Genomic DNA, 22,570 nt, shown 5'->3' with positions numbered 1-22,570 from the left:
GGTGAGGGGGCAGGACGGGGGAAAGGTGGGCCAAGCAGAGGGAACAGCCCTTTCAGAGTCTATGGCAGGAGAGCCAGTGTGTGTGGAGGAGCCAGACTCAGTGTGGTTGGAACCAGAGTGTGAGGCCAGAAGGTGAGCAGAGGCCACCTCATGAAGGGCCTTTTGAGCCAAGTTTGGGAGTCTGGACTTTGATCCTGAGGATAGTGGGGAGCCATTGAAGGAACTTTTGAGAGGGAACCCCGTGATCAGACTTGTCAATTATAAAGACTGTTATGGCTGTGAAAACAGGATGAGTGGGGACAGGACTAGAGGCAGGGACAAGTCAGGAGGCTGTCGCACTAATCCAGGGGAGAGTGGAGATGCCCGAGACTGGGTGCTGACTAGGCACACAGAAGGAGAAAGATGGACAGATTTGATGGGGATTTAGGCTGCAGGTCGAAAGATCCTAATGAAGGGGGGAGGGGGAGCATCAAGGAGGACAATGCCAGGTTCCTGGCTTGGGAGACTGGGTGGATGGGATGGTGACAGTGTGCACAGGGACAGGGAGCAGAGTTTGGGGAGCAGCATTTGGGGAAGGAATGGGGAGGGGGAAAAGCTGCTTGGCTTTGATTCCAGGAGATAGAGCCAGTGTGTATGTGCATGTCCATGCATGTCTGTGTCCTCACCCACTCACGTGTGTACCCTCCCTTTCCCACCACCCACTTTGGCCCCTCTGTAGGCTCTTCATTGACGGTGACCGCATAGATGTCCCCAGTGTGAAGGAGCACCTGCTTTTTGACTTGGGCCTGGAAGCTGAATACAGAATCCAGGTGGTTCCCTACAAGTCCATCCTGAGCGAGCTTCAGGCCCTGTGTGCTGACCTCTCCCCAAGGGAGAAGGTGTGGGTCAGCGACAAGGCCAGCTATGCCGTGAGCGAGGCCATCCCCAAGGTTGGTGGTCCCACCTCAGCCCCTCTAAAGCCTGCTGTGCTGCAGCTGCCTGCCCTACCTGCTCTGGCACTGGGCGGCTTTGTCTTTGAAGCAGTCATCTCCTTGGCTGATCCCTCTGCAACTGGAGTCATACTGAGGGTCTGACAATTTAGAGCTTTGAAGGACCTCATCCTGTGTTTCCCAGAGGGTGGCATGAGAGATGATTTTTGGTTGTTTAAATGTATACATTTTAACAGCATTTTGGCATATGCTATATTTTCTAGCCATGATGTTGTAAAAATTATTTTTTAAGGCCAAGTTGAGTTTAATAAGGCAAATTGATTTTAAGATGGTCAGAAGAAAAGTATTACATAAATAAGAGTACAGGGAGTAGGCACCTTCCTGCCATGAACTGTGAAGATGGTATGAGAGTACCTGAATTTGGAAAATACTTCTCTGCCCGCCCCCCCCCCCCACACATCTTATAGCTAGGAGACCTGAGGCCCCGGGAGGCTTGGTGAGTTGGGGATTTGTCGAAGGTCAAATGATAGTAATAGCTCCAGCCTTTACCAAGCCCCTGCTGGGCAGTGCTAAGCAGCTGACACCTGTCTTCTCATTTAATTAGGGCTTGGGACATAACTGGAATCCAGGTCACTTTAGATGTGACCTTTTCTGCTGTCCTATCCTGGGCGCCTGGGCCTCTGGCTGCTGTGTTGCCTGTGGCAAGCCCAGCAATGTCTTCTCCACTGAGCAGTGGGCCACCCAGGAAGAGGCCAGACGTGGCCTCAAGACTGGGCTTTCCATTACACCCCTGCCACTGTCACACTGTGTGACCTCTAACAAGCCACTCAGTTACTCAGAGCTTTACTTCCCCACCTAAATGGGGTTCACACCTGCCTTCCCGATTTTCTGAGGGGCAAGTTTGTGAGAGAGAGAATAAGAAGAGTGAAGAGAATGATGCCCTTTGGGAAGCGCTGTGCAAGCGCCAGGCAGCATTGAGTCCCCTTCCTTATATCACAGGGCTGGATTCAGACTTGTTCTCAAATTGGGAAGAGTCTTCTCCAGCCCTTTAAGATCAGACCACTAGCGGTAGCTGAGATGTGATTACTGAGCATGAAGCGGGAGAGGCCAGGAGACCTCCCTCATTGGGCCTTGTGCATCCCCCAGACAGCGGGAAAGAGCCTCCTTTGTGCAGCAAGAAAGGGATTATTTCTGTCAAGCTTTGGTCGGTTAGTGACCTCTGACCACCAACCATGGAGGCCTGGAAAAGCAATATCTTGCTGATGGCTGGCGACCAGTAGTCTCAAAGACCTCAGGGGGCAGGAGATAGAAGAGAAATACCTATTTGATGTGCTTTCTTTTTTTGGATGAACTCAAGCCCCCCGTCATGCTCAGGCTCATCAACTAAAAGGGCCAGGTGGTCTGGAGGGCCCGGGGGACAGCTGGGTGGGTCCCTAGGGGAAGCTCTTCAGATGAGTTGTCTTAAGTGTGTTGTGCTGGGTAAAGAGGTGGTTGCCTTGGTCTTGGGTGAGTGAAACCAGGCTTGACTTCCCATATTATTGCCCTCTGCCCCTAGGATCATCGCTGCTGTATGCCTTACACCCCCATCTGCATTGCTAAAGCTGTGAAGAACTCAGCCGAGTCAGAAGGCATGAGGCGAGCCCATGTGAGTAGAGCAGCCTGTGCAGAAGAAGGGATGTGTGGTTGGCAGAAGGCCCAGCTCCTTCACCAACTGTGGCGTTGCCTGGGACAAGGGCATGTGAAACTTCTTAGCCTCAGTCTCCTGGCTCTCCTGGCCTTCCAGAGTTAACGAGAAAATGAAATAAGATACTCAGTGGGCTAGATCTTTACAAAGTTTAAAGCACAACACAAAGAGATATCGATCATAGTGTAGATAATGACGATAATGATGATGAGGAAGCCTTTTAAAAGACCCAGATTGGGTTTCAAGGTCAAGGGTGGGTCTAGAAAGATCTGGGGCCCAGAGATGTCTTTGACAGTGACCTGTCTTTCCTGGCCCTTGTAGGGTTGGAGTTCCCTCCAGTCCTCTGGGACAGCTGCCTGTGCTCTGAGGCCAGGCCCCTTTCTATTTGCGCCTGAGCCATGGAATGGCAGAGGAGCCCTTTCCCTGAAGAGGCGAGCGCTGCCAACTGGCTTGCAGTCAGTGCTCACCTGTGAGGCCCCGGTTGCTCACGGTTTGGTTCTGTAGCTGCAGCCCTCTCTCTGTATCGCATTAGTCAGCCAGGACCCCACACGTTGGGCTCTGAATCTGGCCATCTGATTTCTAGTAATAACTTTTAAAAATGTCTCCATTGTTTGCACAGATTAAAGATGCCGTTGCTCTCTGTGAACTCTTTAACTGGCTGGAGAAAGAGGTTGGTTCTTAGTCTTTGTTAAACATGCAGACATAGCGTATTTACAAAGTATCTGTGTGTGATTCTAACAGTGATTTTCTCTGTGCTCTGTTGACCATGAGGTATAAGATGTTGATCTAATTTTAGTGCTCTTTTAATTGTTCTTTCTGGAATTTTCGTGTGTGTGTATGTTTTAAATTCTGCAACAGTGAATCCTTCTAAGGCTAGGAAATTACCTTGTAGCTAAGGGGAATTTCATCGTGTGAAAATGACCCTTATGATAATAATATGAACAAGCTGATAGTATTAGGAGAAAGTGATCTTTTTGTACATTTTGAACTTGAGTTTAAACCATAAAACTTTTTATATTAAATTGACACTTGGCCATTTGTTTCTTGCCCTTTCACTCCTTGTAGTTAGCAGGAGGGTGATTTCTTTGTGTTGTTATTAAACTCTGTCATGTTCCTTTAAAATATTTTATTATATAAAGAGAAAATATCACCCTTATTCCCACAAATGTGACTCTTTTTTCTCTGTATTTCCTTATTATTTATCTTTGTAAAGCATTTTTGCATGTCTCAGTATACAGCTATGATACTGTATTTTGTTGTATTCAGTTAGTATCATAGCATGAGCATTTTCTGTGTGGTGAGAAGCCTTAAAAAGGATTTCAGTGAAGATGGCTTCTGTTGGCTAGACTGACATACTTACCAATTTCTTTCATTTTGAAATGTTTAGGTTTTTAATTTTTTTGCTATTATCAATAACCCTGCAATAATATCTTTGCATTTATCTTTTCTATTTCTTTTGGATGATTATCTTAGGATGAGTTCCTAAGAGGGGATGCTTTTGAATTTTTGAACTGGGATATATTAAATTTGGGAGATTTAGGATGTCATAATACTGAGGCAAATAGTTGAGCGAAAAATTAAATGGATAGAAACCCTTCTCCTTAAGGTAGTTTTGGTGAAAGCCTTTGGAAGATCCCTCCCTGGTAAAGATGACAGACATAAACTGTGTCCTGTAGTGCGAACAGTGGGATACGAGAATTCAGGAAAAAGGAAGCCTTTGGCTTACGCCACGTATGAGACGCACGTGACTGTATCTCACCAGATGATTTACAAGCAACTTCCTTGTAGGTTCCCAAAGGTGGCGTGACGGAGATCTCAGCTGCTGAGAAAGCTGAGGAATTTCGCAGGTAAGGATGGTTTGGGGGACCCGTGGCCCTCCTGCTGATTCGCAGGGCGAGTTAAATGAGGCTGGGAGGGCCCTGAATTTTCGCACAGTAAAAAAAACCATTAAGCCGCCCTGTCTCTGTGTGTGGGTGGGTGGGGAGTGGGGCAGTCACATTCCGCAGTCATTGCCCCCTACCCCTAACCTGGGTCTTTCTGTTACAGGCAACAGGCTGACTTTGTGGACCTGAGCTTCCCAACAATTTCCAGTACGGGACCCAACGGCGCCATCATTCACTACGCGTAAGGCATGCGGAGGAGCACACTGCTTGGCTTTCCTGCCGCTTCTGAGACGAGCCTGAGCAGGGGAGAGACAGCGTTTTGCCAGAGGCCCCTGTGCCCACCTCCGCGTGTCTGTTGAGGCAGTACAATTAGGGGAAATTTGCCAGTCCCGATACTTGCTTTGAGGCGTATTTTCTCTCCTAATTTTCTCTCAATCCCCAGGTCTCTGCCATTTGAGGGTCTCCTCTTAGACTCAGATGCGGGTGTTGCCATTCTCCACGATGCCCCCCATGTAGTCAGATGAGTTCTGCATTCCTCTCTGAGGCTGCAGGAGCTGTATTCATAACCCCTGAACTTTGGCGATCAGACTTTTTGAGTGTTTTTGTTTCCTGACGGCAGCCTTCCTGATGCAGTAGTCCAAACATCTTGTGAGCTTCATCACCTTCATACCAAAAAAACTCTTTACCACTAGGCGGTGAGAAACTGATTCTCTCCTCCCCTGGGCTTGAAGCCTGGCATCCTAGTCTATGGGAACTTTGACCAGCTAGTCTCCAAGAGCCCATGGACCCAAACAGCTGAACCAGGAGACCAGAGAGGCACTGGTGTGTTTAGGCCTGATGGATCTGCCCGTGGAGATGAGAAGGAGTGTCATTAGGTTTGCCCATTGGACTCCAGCTTCACCCAGCTCTAATCATTTTGCTTTGAGCATTTTGAGCCCTACGCTTCCCCACCTGTGATGTGTGCCATCCATGAAACGGTACTTCTGTCTCTACGTGCTATATTTGAGCACAGATTTTTTCCCCCTTTTTAATAATTGTTTTTGAATTGTTAGTCTTGGAGCAGATTTTGAGGCTGTATGGGAGAGACAGTCAAGATGTGACAGAACAGTTATCTCACATGAAAATGTTAAGGAGACTTCGGTTTTTATTCTGCATTTAACTCAGATGAAGAATTTTCTGCCTGGATACTATCCTAGATTTTTGTATATAATGAAGGCATGAAGACAATTAAGTACTATACTCTTTTAAAGAATTATCTGTATGTGATCAAACTGAAAACAGCCACTCCAAAGGACAGATGAGAAGTGTAGTGGGGCAGTGAGTTTGTGTTGATGATGGTGAAATAGTTTGGAAAAGGTTGTTGAGAAAAAAGAAAAACAATTCAAACCAAGGGGGGAGAAATTTGCTTCTCCTTTGGAGTTTCTTCACTGCGGTCTCCTGGACGTCCGTTTAGAGGCGGGGTCCTAGAGAGCTGGGCCCTTGTCTTGGTGTCCCTTTTAGTCGCTCAGCTTGTGTGCCCGTTGGTGGCCTCATTGCTGAGGAGGGCGTGGCACCTGGAAATGAAGGAGGACCTTCCTTTAGCAGCAGCTGGAGGCTGGGAGTGCTGTCACCCTTTTTGGCATTTCCCAGCACAGTGATGTTGCCTGGAAAATGGTGTAGGGAAAGTGAATCACTTTTTAGGAATGCCTCCCTTTCATGTGAAAAATGACTCCAGCATAAGAGTATCATGATCCACTAAACCCGTTTATTTTTTATCCCATATTGGGACATTCACCCCTTGCCTGTCTGGTGGTCTGAGAAACAGGTTGGGAGATACCTGATGGGTCAGGACTGAGGGAGGGAGCAGGAGGCTGAAGCAGGGGGCCCCAGACCCCTGAGACCAGTGAGCGCCACTCTGACTTCAGGCTGCCCCCTTCCCAGTTCACAGGACTCCATCTTGGGCCTGTTGATTCTGTTGGTGCCTGTTTTAGTAGCTCCTCCCTTGAACGTGTTTTGTTCCAGACACAAACAGAGGGAGAGACAAAGAAATATGAGTTAGTCTCCCTTCCCTTGAGCTTTTTATCTGATAGAGGAGATAGGTTGACTGAGTCTTAGAATAGTAGAAAGGTAATATTAATTGGAATAATTCATTTATTGGGTAATGTATTAGATTATGATACAATTTCAGACTTATAAAAATGTCACAAGATAGTACAAGGACCTCTTGTACACCCTATTCCCAGAGTCACCGAATGTTTACATATGTGGAATAATTAATTTTTAATTAACTTTCGTAGGCCAGTCCCTGAGACGAATAGGACCTTGTCCCTGGATGAGGTGTATCTCATTGACTCGGGTGCTCAGTACAAGTAAGTGAACTGGGGCTGCCCTAGAACTTGACTCAGTCGTGTTGAGGCAGTTAAGTAGGTGGACAAGCCAAGCTCCAGCCAAGAACTTGCCACTGATGGACTGGTTCCTGTGGCTTGTCCTTTTTTTCACCCTCGTTGAAATAGCCTAGTTGTGTCTCTGTTCCCTCAAAAGACTGACTGATAGAAATGTTTAGTCCCTGGCAGGAAGTTGTTACATATTAAATAAACAATACAGCAAGCTTTGGGAACCATTGGAGAGATTCTGCCCCAGCCTATATACTGCCCATAACTGTACTTGTAACTCCCCTGGGGCCTTGTCAAGTGAGGGATAAATTTTGCATGAGTCAGTAAGTAAGAGTTTCTTCTGAATTTCTGAATTTCCTTCTTCATGTCTTGCTGCTTTCACAGTCATTCTCTAGAATAGTCTCTTAGGGAAGGACCTAAGTTCGAGCTGGTCTCCTTGAGTGGGACCTGTGAGAAGGGATAAGAACAGGTGTCTGCACTGAGAGCACAGGGATGCAGGACTGACAGGTGGCCCAGAGCAATACTTTGTAAGCGTCCATACCCTCTGCAGCTGGGAGCGTGGTTAATGGAGAACCTAATTAAGAAATGAGCTCAGGGTATTGGGATCACTTGGGTAATGGAATTCTGAATGTTAGCAGAATTCTGAAAGTTATCCTTTCCATGGTAGGGATATAGGTGAGGGTGTTCTAAGAGATGCACCTTAGTGTTTTCAAGATCTCTGTCCAGTAAGCCTCATGTCATCTGAACAGGAGGTATTGGATTTCAGCCCTCTTTTGCTAGAAACAGGCCCCTATTTACTTTGTCCTCCTCCCACTGGTTCATAACCCAGTGATGGTATCTCCCATGAAGCAGTCCTCACAATGGAGACCAAGAGTCTGTGTGTCAGCAGCTGGCCAAGTTCACGCCCACACACCAGGCCGTCCTTGTATTCCCACTGTCTCATTTTTAAGCAAAAGCTTATTTTGACTGAAAGCTAATCTGTCCTTTCTTTTGGGCAGGGATGGAACCACAGATGTGACCCGGACCATGCATTTTGGGACGCCTACAGCCTATGAGAAGGTAAGGTGGAAGCAAAACACTTGAGAGGCCCTCTCTGCTTAATTAAGATAATTGCTTTTATGAAAAGGGACTGTATAAATAAGCAAAAAATTATATGTGGGACAGTATAATAGCTCATTACTGTGGAGCCAGGCTTATCTGTTTTATGGGGTCCATTTAGTTAATTATTGAAGGGTAAGCCATTTGGAGAAATTTTAAAAGCATTCTGTTAAGGCCAAGGCAGCTCAGATTCAAGTTTAAACAGCTTTGGTCTTTCTCTTGAGTCAGGAAATCTCTTTGGAGGTGGGGGTAGGGTAACAGAATATATGCTTTACAAGCAGTGTCTAGATTTGGTTCTGAAAGGACCCCCCCACCGCCCTTTTTTTTCAAGTTCAGTGGCTTAACTCTCTAGGAACCCTCTGAAATGACAGACACTGTTCAGTTACTGTCTGACGTGGAAACAGGGAAACAGCTGTGAGGTAGAGAGATCTGTACAGGAGTTCAGAGACCTGGTCTCAGATCTTCTCTGCTACTTACAGGCTCCGTGACCTTGAATGAGCCGCTTACTGCCTGTAAAAATGAGGAAAAGACTATTCACCTATCCAGCTGGTTATGAAAGGCCCATGAACCCAGCGAGTTCCTGGCTAATAGTCACTGCTCAGTGAACATTGGCCAAGTCTCTGAGTAAATCTTTTTTCCAAGGGGAGCTCCTTCAGGAGGTTTCTCCAAGGAAGAAGGTCTCCTGAGATGCAGTGGAGCAAGGTTCATAGTCTTGGCCTCTTGCCTTGTCTGTTTGTGGGCACCAGCCCGTTAGAAGAGTTTGAACCTTGAGCCCAGGATACCCTTGGTGTGACCATGTGCTGTGAGAAGAGCCCCAGATCAGATTGAGGAGTGTCGGGTTTTAGTCCTGACTCTGCACCTTATTGGCAAACCACATAACCTTCTGAGTAGAAGTTTTCTCGTCAGGGCAGTGAGGGCAACCGTTAAGTATAGCTGGTGGTCGGGAGCATGGGCATCTACGCAAGATGGCCTGGCTCTGCGGTCAGCTCCTGCCACTTACGAACTGTGCGACCTGGGCAAGGTACTTAATTTTTCTGTAAAGTGAGGATAATAGTGCCTACGTGGTGAAGTGTGGGGTTAAATGTAACACAGTGCCCGACACAGAGGGATTGCTCAGTAAGTGTTAGCTGGTATCATCAGTACTTTTTATTGCTTTTCCAAGGCTTATATGACATAGAGTGTGTCAGAATGTTCATTACAGGGTAAGGTTCTGTGGGGTCATCGCTCTGACAGCTCTTTTACTAAATTTACTTTCAAGATTTTCCAGAAATCTTTTTTTTTTCAAGTTCAGTGGCTTAACTCTGTAGGAACCCTCTGAAATGACAGACACTGTTCAGTTACTGGTGTAACTGCTTTTTTTCCACCAGATTTTTTTCTTTTTTACCTCAGTTCTTTCTGTGGCATTGCTAAAACACTAAATAGGCAAGAACTAAGCTGAGAAAGCATCTACCCTCTTTCTGCAACCTGCCCTCTGGGCTTTCTTTGGCAGGAATGTTTCACGTATGTCCTCAAGGGTCACATAGCTGTGAGTGCAGCCGTTTTCCCAACTGGAACCAAAGGTAGGTGGTTCTTTCTGCCATATGGTGGCCCTCTCTCTTGTTCAGGAATCAAGCATGTCTCAGTTTGAGTGGAAGAACATGTCCTTTCCCTTACTGTAGCAGCCCCCGGCCTGCTTCAGGCCCTGGCCAGGCACGTGGACCTGCTGCATGGAGTGAGTCTCTCAGGCCGCTGACTGAGCTCAGAGGGCCTCCCAGGGAGCCAGGCTTAGGACTGGGCCACATGTCAGCTGTGTACCACTCTCCTGGCCACCTGTGGTGTTGGAGGAATCATGTGGGCATCTCCCAGGAGGGGGCAAACCAGGCCTGAAGGCCTCGGGGCCTCGTGGACAGTGGTGCAGCCTCGCGTCTGCCCTTCAGCGTTGGGCCAGTGCCTCCGTCCAGGTTCTTGTTGGGATTTATTTTACTGGCATCCAGACTTCAGACATATACCCCTCTGACCAAAGACTGATGGAAGGGACAGTGAACCGGGAGTTCACAAGACCTGGGCCCTGAGTCTGGTCAGATTGGGCACGCACTCATCTCTCTGTGCCTCAGTTTCCTCATCTGTCGTGCCTGTCTGCCTGCTTGCAGTCTGGTCAGAATTTCTTTGTAACTCTGAAATCTTAGGATCTCTGAGCTGGGAAGGGACCTTACATGCCATCTCATGCAGCCCATACCTGCTGCAGGCGTCCATCCCCTCACCACCATCCTGGATGAATGGTTCTCCAGCTTCAGACTGAACTCCAGCGTGGCTGGGGAGCAGTCCTCCTCAGGGGCTTTGCTTGTTAGAAAGTTCTGCCTTGCGCTGGGCTGAAACCTGAACCATTCATCCAGTAACTTTTACCCATTGGTTTCTGTTTTACCTTCTGGAATGAGACATAATCTAATCTCTAAAGTGCTTTGTAAATTGGAAAGTACTGTACAAATAGCATCAAGTGGTTCTTTTTCAGGCCACCTTCTTGACTCCTTTGCCCGCTCAGCCTTATGGGATTCTGGCCTGGATTACCTGCATGGAACAGGACATGGTGTTGGGTCTTTTCTGAATGTTCACGAGGGTCCTTGTGGCATCAGTTATAAAACGTTCTCTGATGAGCCTTTGGAGGCGGGCATGATTGTCACTGACGGTAGGTGACCCTCATGTAGACGTATGTGTGGATCCTCGGGCTTTTGTTGGAAGACTCTCTGTTCTTTCTTATTTTTAAATTAAAGCAATTTGAAAATAATTTCCCCTTCCTGTCACCTTGAATTAAACAAAAAGTTTTCTGACTATAAAAGTGATATCTGTTCATTTTAGAAAAAGTGGGACTATGGAATAGTATAAAGTAGAAAATGAAAATCATTTGTAATCCAATCACCCAGGGGAAACTTGACTTAATGTTTTGATATGTTTTTGGTCTTGGATATAAGTATGCATTTTTTTTTTTTTTTTATCATTGAGATTATCCTGGTCAGAAGGTCTCTATTGTGCTTTCTTAATATATTACCTTTCCCAGTCTTTGTGAATATATTTCAGTGGCTGCATCAGTGCCTTAGAGATGTGCACTGTCATTTGTTTAATGGGTACCTTGCTGTTGGACCTGTCGCCAGTGTTTAGTAACTGCTGGCCTTCGTTTTCTGTGCTTCATGTGCCTGTTAAAAGTGGCCACCCGGGAGGAGGCATCCGGTTTCTGGCACCTGGGTTGAGTGGGCCCTTCACCTGTGTCTTCTTCTCCTTCCTGGGTGGGGCTGTCATCCCAGGATTGAAAGCTCTTTGTGTAGGTCTCCATTGTGGGCTGCTCTCATTTGGCGTGTGCTTTGTTTTAGAGCCAGGCTATTACGAAGATGGGGCTTTTGGAATTCGCATTGAGAATGTTGTCCTGGTGGTTCCTGTGAAGACCAAGGTATATCTTTCTTTTATTTTGTTATTTTTTACTTCCTGTGTTACTCAATGGAGGAAGGTGAAGACTTTTGTCTTTGGAGCCGAAAGTGTCCTATTCTGGGGCCAAAATGGAGCCACAGAAGAGCAGAACCCTGATATTGGAGACTTCCCTGGATATTACTGTCCTCTCTTGCAAAGCCAGAAAGAAAATCCTTAATGGACTGGACCTCTTAACTTGAGTTCACAGAGACCCTGGCAGGCCTGTACTTGATGTGATTTGGAGCTCTGAGTTTGCCGAAGGCAGCTTGTTGTGAAGTCTCCCCTGCTCCTGGGGTGCTTGTTAAAGGGGCTGATTTCCAGGCCCCTCCCAGGCCCTGTATCAGAATCTCCAGGGCAGTGGCCTGGGAAGCTGTATTTTTAACACGCTCTCCAGGTGATTTTTATCAAGTAAATGTTGGGAAAGCCTGAGTTATACTGTGAGTCAGGCACCACATGCAATAAAAGTTGTTTCGCCCTCTTCCCCAACCAGTATTACCAAGAGGTCCCCGGGTTTTGGGCACTAGGCTTCACTTTAAAGACCTGCTCCTCTTCTGTTGGTGATTAAGGAAACAGAACAGTTGGAGGAAGCAGCTTCATAAGCCTGCAAGGAGGCTGACTACAGGGATCTGCTCTCTGCTTCTGAGCTGAAGTCGTGTTCTTAAAGAGGCCTCCCACCTCACTCCAAGACCCTGCATTCAGCGGAGACCCAGCATGCTCTTGTGTGTCCCTGGCCAATTCCACACCAAGTGGAGTGGAGAAACATGCTACCTGGTGGACCTGGCTGGGTCAAGGCAGACCACATGATTGACTATTGAAAAAAAAAATGATTTTGGGGATTTATACCCCAGCAGTCTTGAGAAGCAAAACCAAAGATGACGCCAACCCCAAACACTCACTTGCTCTACCCTTGCTTCCTTTGTATCATAGGTAGACATTAGCCTTGTGGGCCCACTGCTGTGAACTCCTCCACACCCTTCGTGTGGCTTTTCCTGATGACACAGGCTTCTGATTGTGCAACAGAGCAGCTCCTTGGAAGGTGGCACTAGCTATGTTCACTGTGCATCCCATGTGCTTATTAAAAATGATGACCAGCTAACTGACTCTTGGTTCCAAGTTACACCAAGTTCTGAGGAGTGGTCATATCTGGTGGGCATGGCATCATGGTAGTTTACTGAGGTAAAGAGTAAAAGTTCTGTTTTCTTTCCACAGTATAACTTCAATAACCGGGGAAGCCTGACCTTTGAACCTCTAACTTTGGTTCCGATACAGACCAAAATGATAGATGTGGATGCTCTTACAGACAAAGAGGTAATGGAGAAGGCTGGGGAGGGGCAGGGGGAAACAGAATTGTCAGGGGCAGGGGATAGCCATCCAATGTCCTCTACCCTATTCTCACTTTTTAATTAAGAGGTCTAGTCTAGGCCAACTGAGTCTGAAAATTCTAGGTCCCCTGAGGACCATAGTAGCGTTTCCTGGATTTATCGGGCCTTTGGGTAGAGCTAGTTGTGCTTCCTCCAGCCGTTGTGCGTACTGTAGGGTTTTGTGGGTAGGAGCAGTGTGGGATTGCTTTCCAGGAAGACAGGAGTCATAGCTGCACTGAGGCCGGTTTAGCATGCGTCTTCCCTACAAAAAGCCAGCTGGGTTGTGGGGCTTCTTGGCCACTGCACATAGCAGGTTGTTTTTGTGTGTTGCATGAAACATTAAGGAACGAGAAGGAAAATTTGTTATTGTACGTCGAGTTTTCACACAGATGAGTTGAGAGGTGGTACCAGCCCTTCTGTTGCTACTCTGAGCACTCTGGGGCTATGAAACCTTTCACAAAACCAGGAGCACAACAGTGCTCACTTATCAAGCTCAGAGGCTGGGTGCCAGTCCATTCAGGAGGTTTACAGGTCTTGAAACCCCTTCAGATCCTAGGGTGAGTCCCAAGGCTCACGAGGCCAGGTGAGGTAGCAGGTCTGGGGACTCTGGTTAAAGCTTGAGGGATCAGGAAGGTGATCAAGACCAGAGCAGAAACAAGGGTCAGAAACAGGGCAGGAATAGTGAGTACTGGACAGACAAAATGGTTCTCAAACCAGGAAGCCAGAAGGACACAAATTCTAGAGGGCAGAGCAAGGCAGGTGGTCGGAAGTCCTGGCAGAAAACAAATGACTCACAGGATACTCTCAGAAGCCAAGGGCAGGGCCAAACAGGGTGGGGTTACTCTAGGAATAAGACATTCTTGTTACCCTGAGGCAGCCACTGGCCTCACTCTAGGGGGCTTCATGTGTTTCTTGAGGCAGGAACGTCTCCTCATTGGGGTCCTCTTGGCCTCATGCTTGGCACTGAGGAAAGTGCCTCTGAGGACTGAGGAGTGGCAGGGATGCTTCCACTCCCCTCTGCAGGAGTCATGGCAGGGGATCCTCCCAGTTAGAGGCCTCTTCCCCCTTATCCAGCTCACTGATGGGTGATGGAGGCAGGCCATCTACTTCCTGTAGGCTTCTGTTTAGCTCTCCTCTGTGTTTATGCAACTCTGCTTGGCCATCTATGTGCTTGGTTCAGCTACACATTCCCACACACAGGACCCAGACGGGCCCTGCTGGTACGAGTTTATTCAGCTTTGTAGATGGATACAGGGCAGGAAACAGCATCTTAGCGGAACAGTGTCAAGTGTATCTCTCAATGCCCAGAGGCTCCAGCCCCCATAAATGATGGCTTAGGTGAAAGGGAAGGAGACCATATAAGTGGGCATGGGAGCCACTTTGCTTAGAAGCCCCCTTCCCCATAGGAACCAGTATCTCTTGTAATGGCCCTTGGGCACAGCTTCTGGAATCTTGGCAATGGAACCTCCAATTATAAGTCACTCTGCATTCAGGGAAGCCCCAGGGTATGGCTTCCTATCAAGTAGTTCTAGGTCATTCATAGCCTTTCTTGCCTACATGCAGTGTGTTAACCAGGAGGCATTTCTCCCATATGACATTTCGCTTTATCAGGTTTGCAGGGAAACAGTGCATGAGGAAGGTTAACAGAGGCCAGTTTTCCTTGAAGTAGGAGGAAAAGTTTTGTCAACCCTTGACTCACAGTTCACCCACATGATACTGGGCATAGACTAGCGGGATCTGTTTTTCCAATGGTTCATTACTATACCTTGTCTACCCAAATCACTGGGCGGTTCTTTTGTCCAATTAGTTTTTATACGGCCCATAATATGTTATCTTAGGAGTCATTAGCAAGTTTATGCCAAATAACAGTAGACGATAGTATTTAGCTCACTAAGCAGAGTACCCTCCCCCCAAAAAAACAAAAAAACAAACCAAACCCCTTGCTGTTGAGTTGATTCCGACTCAAAGCTACCCTATAGGACAGAGTAGAACTGTCCCATGGGGTTTCCAAGGAGCAGCTGGTGGCTTCGAACTGCCAACCTTTTGGTTAGCAGCCAAACGCTTAACCACTTGTGCCACCTGGGCTCTCTTTTAAACAGTCCCTTTCCCATGGACTACTTAATAAGTCTGGGGCTTCATTTTGTCTGAAGTCACAATCATACCCCTGGGCTTTTAAAGCACTTTCTCATTGCCCCTTACTGTCTCCCAGACTGTCTTTAGCAATTAGGGAGTTTCCATCATTTGTTGCCAGATGGCAGCAGAGGACTTTGGTCAGACAAGAACATGGGAAGCCTGCAGACATGTCAGAGCCCTTGGAATGTTGCTCAGCCAACCACAAGGGCTTTGGGAGTTTCTCTGTGACCCCAGGGCTGCTCCAGGCTACTGCCGTTGCCCTCAAACTCTTGAGCCGCGGTGGACAGCCGTTTGCCTTGTAGCTCCACTGGCCTTGTTGTGACACGTAGGTTTTTGCCTGCTTTTGACACCATCCCATCTCTCCCCCATCTCTGGGCAGGGGCTAGTAGACTCTCATTAGATTGAAGCCCTGGCTGGGTCAGAGCCAGTTGTCAATGCTGCCATCTGTCTGCCCTCAATCCCTTGCGGGCTTGACCCCTCAGCCAGGTCAGGGCCTGATCCAGACTGTTGGTGTTTTTGTAATGCCACTGCCTTCCCGGGTGGCATTTGGCTCATTTGCAACAGTCACACCGATGGTGGTATTCTTCTTTCCAGCCTCACTGCAGCTGGGTATCTCGTCAGGTCTGCTTTGTGGGCAACACGAGAGTAGGTTGTTATCCTCTTGGTAAAACTTGCTTCACTCCAGACTTCATCTCCTCCTTCCCACATCAAGGGGAGGATTTAACTCTTTTACTGCTGCACAGAGCTTTTGCCATCAGGTCATAGGAGGGTCATCCCCCACCCAGGCAGCAAGTCTAGTCAGCACCTCCTTCCTTATCCTTTTTATCTCCTGATGTGGTGACCACATTCAGTCGAGGGTCTGAAAGTCAAGCTTACACCCAGCACCAGTGTGTAGCACCACAGTCCTTGACCACCAGAGGTTTTGAGTTCAGCTAGACAACCACACTCACAAGCGCCACATGGGCTTGGCTGATCTTAGTTTTATTCCTCTTTGTCAGCAGATACAGGACAGGAAACTCAGTGTGTTGGCAGGACAGCTTCAGGTGTGTCTCTTAGCAAGAGTTTTCACCCCAGTCCAGGGATTTTCTTCAGGTGTCCCCCTCTCCCCTGGCCACCTTCCGAAGAGATGGCTCAGGTGTAAGGGAATGAGGCCACATGGGTGGGTGTAGGAGCTACTGGCGAAGAGATCCTCTGCCTAGTTGGAGCCGATTGTAACCAGACTCTCTTGTAATGGCCTCTGGGTATGGCTTCCAGGAGTCCTGTCAAAGGGAGCACCTGGTTACCCATTACTCCTCACTCAGGGAAAAGCCTAAAGCCATGGCTTGTCACCAGGTATTTATAGTTCCCGCACAGTGGTTCCCAGTCCACACGCAGTAGACTAGCCAGGGAGCATTTTCACCATAAGTGATGTGGCCTGTCATCCAGCTGACAGGCCTCTTTCTTAGGTCTCCAGGGAAATAGAACACAAGTAAGTCACTTGCCCATGAGGAGGGAGAAGGGGTTTTGTGCACCTTAGTCTCAACTTGTGGCCTCAGCTCTGGGGCCCCTTGCTGATGTCCGGGTAGCCTTTTGGTAAAGCCGTGAAGGTGAATACTGTCTGTCCTTCTTCCCCTGCAGTGTGACTGGCTCAACAATTACCACCTGACCTGCAGGGAAGTGATCGGGAAGGAACTGCAGAAGCAGGGCCGCCAGGAGGCTCTTATGTGGCTCATCAAAGAGACGCAACCCATCTCCAGACAGCATTAATACCTCCCTAGTTTTTGTCTTTGTAAGAAGCGCTGGGGAAAGGGAGAAAACGTGGCAGACCCTTGCCATCTTTCTCCTCTCCTCTCCTTTCTCCCTACCTCCCCTTTTTACTTTTAGACTCTGAAGAAGAACTGAAAACCTTCTTATCCTCTTTGATATTTTCTTGCAAACACTCAGTCTTATGATTTTTTTCGTTGTTGAGAACAAGCCAAGAATAAAATTGCTGCACCAGAAGGGGAGGCCCACAAAGCTGGGCACTCCGTCAGGGGGCGCCCGGAGCAGCCACAGGGAGCCCCCAGTGACATGGAATGGAGCGCTCTGTATCAGTCAGGCTCCAGGTGCTAGTTTATCACTCATGATCATCTTCATGCCCACGAGACTATTTATGATCGGTGAATAAACATGTCAGAACTCTGCCCTGTTCAGTTGTCTCTTTCCACATGCTGCTGTTCCCCCACCAGTCAGGCGAGCTGATCTCCGGGGCCGGGGCCTCTGGCAGATGTGTTCTAGGTGGAAGGCCCCCTCTGAGGAGAGATCCCTGGCCTCCCTACACTTTTTATGGCTTAACCGCAAACTTCTTTTTTTTTTCTTTAGGAAGTCTATCATTTTGGTGAGTATTTTTCTTATTATCTCAGTTTCTGATTTTAAAACTTATATGTCAAAAAAAAAAAAAAACATAAAAAACAATAATAAAACACAATGTTGAAAGTGACAGTCTTCCATAATCCAACCTACAGTAGATGCCGTAGGCATCTTCCTCATCACCACAGCTTTCATTGTTCCTGATTTGCATCCAAGTGGGCTTCTCTTGACTTGCATATGTGGGGTAAGCCCGAAGAGTGGGGATGTGGGGAGGCTAATGTCCCTGTGACCTGAGACCATGATGGTTGGGAATGGGAAAATAGACTTCCTCATCCTGTGGCTGGGATACCTGAACCATGTTCTACGTTGTCTTCCAGGGTTTCCCAGTGGGGTTGAGCTCCGGGTGCCCACCATGATATCTTGCTCAATGACACACCCTTTATTTGCTTTCTTCCCTTCTATGTCTCACTTCCTCCCCCACTTGCCTACTGGTGCTGCCTGGGTCCATCTCCCAATAAACTACACTCAGATCTTGGTCTTAGTGTCTGCTGCTTTTGGAACCCAACTTAAAGATACCTCTTAGATGTAACCACCGTTACCTGCTATATAATTTTTGCCAATTTCTCTCTTTGTGTTCAGTAACATATAGAATGAGTTTGTGTGTATGTATAAAGGAGTATACATGCATACATTGGCTCATTGTACATTTATGCAATTGGCTTTTTTAGCTTGATAATACAGCCAAGTTATTTTTCCATATTGGTACATATAGATCTATTTTAATGACTGTAAACTACTCCACTGTGTGGCTGCGTTCTTTTTTAAACTAGTCTCATTGAGACTTAAAGTCTCATTAAAACTTTAATTTGAATGGCCCAGAAAGAGGGATAAATATAAGCATACTTTGGCCATTCACCCAAGTGTGGTGGGCAATGTCCATTACTTTCTCCAACTTGGGGAGCAGAAAATGAAATGAACTAATCTATATTTACCATTCAGAACCAGGGTGGCAGCAAAGAAAATCTTGTGAGCCTAAATTGACAGTGCCTAACAACAATTTGGAGCCCTGGTGGCACAGTAGTTAAGAGCTCGGCTGCTAACCAAAAGGTTGGCAGTTCATAATCCACCAGCCACACCTTGGAAACCCTATGGGGCAGTTCTACTCTGTCCTATAGGGTTGCTAGGAGTCAGAATTGACGGCAGTGGATTTATTGTATTTTTTTTTAACAACAACTTAGCCAAGGTTCCACTACCTCCTTTTTTTCTCTGAAGGATCATTGAGTCCAACCTACTATGTGAGTGAAAGTAAGATACATGGTCAGTTCTCAGGTTGTATTTGTAACGAGGCCAGTAAAGCACAGAAGCAGTGCCTTACAACAGCAGCATGTATTTTGATCCACCACAGATCAATTTTTGAATGCCACTGGGCCAAATTTGCTCATACTTCTCATATGCTCCATAAGCTTGGGCTTAAAAGGAAAAGTTTCTCCTCAAATGACAGAACATATTAATCATGTTTTTCATTTGTCATCCCGCTAAAAGTCAGACAACGATCTCCATTAGGACTCATTCTCTGGATATCCTTCTCGCAGGAAATGGGAGCCATGAATTGCAGCTGATTCGGAGTTTAAACAGACTGTAACTCAAGTGTGACAGCCACTCCACTGTTTGTTCATCAGGCTGTTAAGCCTGTCACTTCCCAAGGAGGCTCAGAGCAAAGTTTGATTTAATTGGCTCATGCCTGAGAAGCAAATTTTCCAGGTGCATGATGCCCAGAGCTTCCTGCTTGGACCTGCATCGTCTTGACATTGTGTCCAAGAGACGTAAAGTAGGTGAGATGGCCGCATAAGGACTGAGGGCGAGAATAAAACTGTAATGTGCAAGAGCTCAGAGGGAAAATGGGGAGACAAAAGTGTGGATCAAAAGAATCACTCTTTTTCAGTTTAAAATAAATGATTAAAAAAGTTTTTTTGGGGGGGCGGGGGGTGGTGGACAGTATGCTAAATTTATAGAGAAACTCCAGGGAAGCTAATCTTGTTTCTTTGTCTTGCTCACTATATCCTGTCATGAGGCTTTATGTAGTAGGTAATGAGGGTACAAGAAAGGGTACAGATATAGGGGTCCTAGCCTGGAACACCCCAGGGATGGATTTCAGGGAAGCTGTGTACCGTCTGGTAACAACTCCACCACGACACTGGTGACAATGAGGGAGGCCTGCCCCCAGCATCCTGACTCCTGGCACTTCTCCAGCCGAGGGACGATTGATCATTTCTCATCAGATTAATCTGGATTAGGAGTGGGCAATTGTGAGAGGAATCAGTGTTGTACTCACAGCCGTGAGAGAGGTTTTGACCTTGGTGTTTCCCAACAGCTGGGGAATTTATACCAGCAATGACATGAAGACTCAACATGAGGCACTTCATGACACATTCAAGCAACAGCCCTAGCTGTGCCGGCTTCTACGAGGAGATGGGCATGAAGATGAGGGGAGGGTAATGGAGGGTCACACGGTCAGCTCTCTCAAGCCAGAATGCTGTGTGTTCTAATTATCTGAGTGGACTCTAAACACACACACACACACACACATTTAGAGTTGGAAGGGACTGTATGAGGAAACTGAAGTCCATTTGAAGGCCAGGACTGACTTTGTGTTATAATCCAATACTTCTTTATTTATTTTGTGGCTCAAATTATTCCAGCTGTGGCCATTGGGAGCTCTTTCAGCTGACACCTGTGTCCCTTTGATACCCTCGTCAATTTTTTTTTTTAAGCACTTATTTAGTTTCTGGCACTACAAGATGCTCATCTTGTATATTTCCTGCCCCAGTCCTAGAATCAGCCATTTCTCCAAGGGGCCCCAGTTCCTTTTATTGGAGAAAGCTATTAGAAACCACGATCTGGGCACTAGTGTGCTCATTGCCACTGAGACCTGGAGCTTCCTGCTTGAACCTGCTTGGTGTTATTCTGTCTAGGCCCTCTCAGCTGACAGAGCGAGGAAATGTATGTGTGTGTACTCATATACACACTTATACAGTATCTACAAATATATACATAACCATCTGTATCTAACCATATGTTAGTATTGATGTCTCCAACTCTAATCCATTGCCACACAGATCATTCTAGCTTCTTCCCCTTGCGTATCTATAAACTTCCACCGTCCACCATCCATTTATTTAATTGTTCAACGCTAGTATACATTATAGCAGTGTCAGAATTGTTAACCTGTACCGCCATGGGACACAACTTAGCAACTCGAGTACAGTGCTTCCATGCAATTCCCTTTGGTCTTTAGTTTTGCAGCCGCCATTTCCAGTCACTTGGGTCGGCACCTCTCTCCCCCACCCCCTTCAGTGAGGTTGCTTCACACGTTTGTAACACAGTTGTTTTGTCACATGCTGTGTTCTATCGTGGGAGTCCTCTGACCTCCTAAATACTTTTTCAAATTTTGCATACATTAAGGTTCACTCTTTGTGCTATAAAGTTAAATTGGATTTTGACAAGCTCATGGTGTTATGTATTCACAATGACAGTATTATACAGAATAGTTGAAAAAATGCCTTGTGCTTTTCCTATTCAAACCTCCCTCCCCTCCCCTAAGCCTCTGGAAACCACCGATCTTTTTACTCTCTCTATGGTTTTACCTTTTGCAGAGTGTCATATATTGGACTCATATAGTATGTAACCTTTTCAGACTGACTCCTTTCACTTAGTGCGCATCTAAGGTTCATACTCATCCACGTCTATTTGTGACTTGATAGCTCATTTCTTTTTATTACTGAATACTATTCTGTTGTATAGATGTACCACAGTTTGTTTATCCATTCACCTATTGAAGGACGTCTTAGTTGCTTCCTATATCTTTGCTTTTTTAAATCAAAAGGGAAAGTTTGTTTTTTTAGTAAGGAAAGTTTTATTTTTCCATTAGATAAGTAACATGTGAAAGGCTTTCGTGGTTAGGAATGTGCATTCCAACGCAGATGGCACCATGGACTAGCTGTGAGATTCTCTGAGCCTCAGTTTCTCCTTCTTTAAAGTGAGTTTAGTGAGAGATAGACTCTCCTCTTAGGGTAGTTGTGAGGACTGAACGAGAAACTCCTGTGGAGGGTCTCCCTGAATGCTAGCTTTGTATGTACGTCTGTATCTTCCAACCCAAAATGCTTTTTTAAAAAGTGGCAGCTTTCTTGAGATATAATTCACATACCTTATAGTTCTCCTATTTAAAGTGACACACTTTGGTGCTGGTGCTTTCTTGATCTCTCCAGAAGGTGTTAAAGGAGGTTTTCACACAAGATATCGTTACTTGAAGTTGCGTTCTCATTTCTGAGTAGCTAAAATGTGACACCAGCATACAACAAACCTCATGGTAGAAAACCGAGACTTTTTGGGTGGTGTGACCAGGGGCTGTAGTGAAGCCCCTTGGAGAATGAGTGAGCCTGGAATAGAAGGTGGTCTGATTCTCTCCACCATCCATACACTCTTTCCTTTTGCCTGGGGGTAGTGTGGTGCAGGGCACATGTTTCTGAACAATAAGAAGAATTTTGAAGAAAAGGATAAAGAGTCCAGGGAGATGCTTGGGGAATCACAAGGAGAGGAGCCTGGGCTTTCCCCAGCTACCAGTGTCGCCTGCCAAAGGTTAGGGGGGCAGGGGCAGACTATCCAATAAGCAAGGTAAGCACGGCGCTTATCTTACAGCTGCCTCTGAGGGCCTCTTGCGTGTTCTGCCAGCAGGTGGCGGTGTGGTTCTCCGGAGAGAGCAATGATCGTCAGCTGGCCAAGGAAGTGGGTTGAGTTACTCTGTGAGCTCTGGGGTAGATCTCAAGTTAAGTCCTGGGGAAGACTCTCACTAACTCTCTTACACTGATACGGAGGCTGGCATGTGGCTGCCACTCAGCTGTCCTTCCAGAGGTTGGAACCCAGCCCATGACTGTAGGCAGGAATACAGGTAAAGTTCATTTAACAAAGATGGACTGGAGTGCCAGTTCAGCTGGGGTGATGGGAAAAGAAAGATTTGCTTTAATGGAGATGTCTGAATGTGACTGCAGCATTGGGGAGTTTATGATGTAAGTGGAACAGGCAGAAACCTGTCTAGGGTCTCCCCTGGTTGGGTCCCAGTGCTCTGTCCTGTTGGCACATCCTTCGTGCTGACTCAGACATCCCCGGCCTGCTGTCTGAGTCCCTTTTAGTAAGGAGAACAGCCCACTTGTGGCCCCTGCGTAAGACCGTTCACCACCCTAGAAAGCCTGGCTCCCCAGCCTCTTCATCTGCACCGTCAACAATCTCACCTCCTTTCCTTTGCCCTCAGGGACTCTTCCTTTGCAGCACTTTGAGACTTTCCCCTGACTTT

The 22,570-nt window shown here is 46.9% G+C and overlaps 1 protein-coding gene across 2 annotated transcripts in view; it reads left to right on the top strand.

Annotated features, from left to right (window-relative positions):
* The window catches only part of XPNPEP1 (X-prolyl aminopeptidase 1), a 62,806-nt gene extending 45,617 nt beyond the window's left edge, over positions 1-17,189 (top strand). Inside the window, exons 9-20 of one of the 2 annotated variants that reach the window (XM_023729919.1) lie at positions 719-929; positions 2,485-2,574; positions 3,233-3,283; positions 4,402-4,460; positions 4,660-4,737; positions 6,773-6,844; positions 7,867-7,927; positions 9,456-9,525; positions 10,455-10,628; positions 11,308-11,384; positions 12,611-12,709; positions 16,513-17,189. In XM_023729919.1, coding sequence (XP_023585687.1) covers positions 719-929; positions 2,485-2,574; positions 3,233-3,283; positions 4,402-4,460; positions 4,660-4,737; positions 6,773-6,844; positions 7,867-7,927; positions 9,456-9,525; positions 10,455-10,628; positions 11,308-11,384; positions 12,611-12,709; positions 16,513-16,641 — 1,171 coding nt within the window. In that variant the 3' untranslated portion in view covers positions 16,642-17,189. The remainder of the gene's footprint in view (positions 1-718; positions 930-2,484; positions 2,575-3,232; positions 3,284-4,401; positions 4,461-4,659; positions 4,738-6,772; positions 6,845-7,866; positions 7,928-9,455; positions 9,526-10,454; positions 10,629-11,307; positions 11,385-12,610; positions 12,710-16,512) is intronic. The other variant, XM_004374831.1, reaches the window with a different exon arrangement.
* The last annotated feature ends 5,381 nt before the right edge of the window (positions 17,190-22,570 follow it).

This window comes from Trichechus manatus, unplaced genomic scaffold (genome assembly GCF_000243295.1).
Source record: "Trichechus manatus latirostris isolate Lorelei unplaced genomic scaffold, TriManLat1.0 scaffold00031, whole genome shotgun sequence".
NCBI lineage: Eukaryota > Metazoa > Chordata > Mammalia > Sirenia > Trichechidae > Trichechus > Trichechus manatus.
The sequence above is the reverse complement of the archived record's forward strand: the minus strand, read 5'-3'. Positions and strand labels throughout refer to the sequence as shown.